Raw genomic sequence first — 2,463 nt, forward strand, 5'->3', positions numbered from 1 at the left:
AGGGGAAGGCATAATTATTAATTAATAGGCATTATAGGCCAGAAGAAATTTTGTGCCCCTTCACACCTGTGCCCGGGGGTGACTGATAATATGTTTTTGAAGTTTCAGGTTTTAGGGAATTTAACAGCAATAGACTAAAATAGTGGGTAAAGTGAGTCTCTGCATAAGGAATGAGCTGCAGTCTGTTGGGACTGAAGTAAAAAAATAATAGACAAAATAATAAATATATGTGGTTTTCAGACAAAGGTTTTAGGGGTAGAAAGTTTTTGGGTGACAGTTGCCATAGGCCACTTTATTAGGCAGATGATGTTACTAGAAATTGTATAAGGTTACTAATAAGGATACTGAAGCAATAATCTTGATAGGCTTCAATTCTAAAAATACTGATTGGAGTTGTATGGAGTAAAGTGGTAAAGAATAGGAGTTTCTTGAAGTCAACCATAAGAGATAAAAATGAAAAAATAAATTCACAACTCTTTTACTGAAAGTATTCCCCATTAACATTATTTTATTCCATCATGTCCAGGTGGGTGCACTCCCACTACAGGGGCAAACTTGCACAAATAAATTGTAAAATTGTCAAAATAAACTTTTAATCATACTATCACTAGGGGTTTTTGGTTATTCATAAATAATCAAGAGAACAAAAAATTCACACACCATTGGATTCCACAGTCACAAATTAGTAGATTTACAATGCAAGTTCAATTATGTAGTTAATAATTAATGAAAAACAAATAAAAAAAATCATACCTGTAAATTGGCCTTTAGCTCCACATTATGTAATCTGCACCACAAAGTTTATTGTATGGCTTTGTTTCTACAAATTCAATAGTTAAAAAGAATTTTAAAGTATTTTTTGTGTGTTTCAAATAGTAAATGCTTCTGGATCCAACAAAACCAGGCTTGACCAAAGTATAGCATGAAAAGAGCTTTCGTTTTCACTGATCCTTATTGGTCCAGCCAATTTGAGCTGATTTGATTTTGAACATTCGTTTGCTGACCGCTAACAAATGGTGAATGACAGGGTTAGCAATCATTGCAATGTTTTTAAAGTGGATTTACAACTAGTGGGAGTATTGTTGCCTTGAAATAAATCATGCAAATTCAGTATGTATTAGTACTGTTAATGTTTTCACTTGTTTTCTGGTGTACAATAATCATTAATTTGTCTATGTGAGATTTTACATCTACAAGCTTTTGTGGCCACGAATGATAATTCTTTGGGACCCTCTACTATCACAAAACTTCAGAGTTGAAATTTATTTAATAAAAAATTTCTATTTAATTATTTAATGATATACACAAATTTAAAACTAAAACTATAATTTTAATTTTAGGTTGATTTTAGCATGCTCCAAACAAAAAAATTTAGTGCTCATTAACTTCCTATCATTTTATGAATGACAATGTGGCACTAATAGCCCTGTGAAGAAACCAAAAGTTTTTAACAGAATAGTGCTAATTTGAACCTTGTCATTTATAGACTTTAGCCAATTACTGTTACTCACTGTCAGTTGTCATGGTACTCTGTAACAGTCTATATCTCAGAAATTTTCCAGTTAAGGGCCAAATCTAAACAAAAAACTTTTATAGCTCTGTTATTAAACTTTTTTTGCATCCAGCAATGAGCTCACCTTTATCTACTTTTCAAAAATTCTCTGTGACTTTATTAGTCAGCCTTCCTATAGTTGATTAGTTCTGCAAGTATTTTAACTTTCATCCCACCATTACCAGTGTTAACCTTCTTGAACTATTTTTCTATAATATTTTATTTATTGGTTTTTTCTCCTTTATGTCCTCATTAAGCCTATTACGTTTATTGCTTTCCGTTCTTTTGTAATGTTTTAATAAGAATTTTAGGCTTAACCTAATACAAATAGCATAATAATATTGGCTTAACAGGCTTAAGACGCAGCATAGCCACAGTTAGCAGTTAAGCCTAAGTCATATTGTAAAGCCATTCTACATTTCCAGTATTATAGATAATAAGCTATACCAAATTCGAAAACCAAAATTCATATGCAGGTTTCTTACTTGTTTTGACTTAAGCTGGCTGGTTTTTGGGGCTTTTTTGCGAAGGTAAGTGACAGTGTCCCAATCTGATTCTGCCATTTTAGGAACAAATTTGCCAAAAACTTCAGATTTCGTAAAATAATACACACGTTTAGTCATATGCTGCAAGTAAACTTGGAAAAACAACTTTCATCATTTCCTGCAGTTCGTTCGATTGTAGTACTGAGGCACCTATACTCTATAAACCAAAGTTTGTTGTACCTGAAATTAACACTTATATTTTTTATATTTTTTCCGTTACAACTCTCAGTCCAAACAACTTATCATAAATTGGACGAGATCAATTACTTTTTTATAGAAAATACATAGGGAACTCTAGCAGTAATTAGTGGAGTTAACTGCAATTATGATGTTAGTTCTTTGTTTACATTTCTGTACAACTTATAC

At 31.8% G+C, this 2,463-nt stretch overlaps 1 protein-coding gene across 1 annotated transcript in view; it reads right to left on the reverse strand.

The window, feature by feature from the left end:
• The window catches only part of LOC106462776 (endothelial differentiation-related factor 1-like), a 31,854-nt gene extending 29,625 nt beyond the window's left edge, over positions 1-2,229 (reverse strand). Inside the window, exon 1 of the mRNA XM_013922736.2 lies at positions 2,038-2,229. Within this exon, the coding sequence (XP_013778190.1) occupies positions 2,038-2,175 (138 nt within the window). The 5' untranslated portion in view covers positions 2,176-2,229. The remainder of the gene's footprint in view (positions 1-2,037) is intronic.
• Between the last annotated feature and the right edge of the window lie 234 nt (positions 2,230-2,463).

Source organism: Limulus polyphemus, unplaced genomic scaffold, assembly GCF_000517525.1.
Source record: "Limulus polyphemus unplaced genomic scaffold, Limulus_polyphemus-2.1.2 Scaffold1246, whole genome shotgun sequence".
In the NCBI taxonomy this organism is placed as follows: Eukaryota; Metazoa; Arthropoda; class Merostomata; order Xiphosura; family Limulidae; genus Limulus; species Limulus polyphemus.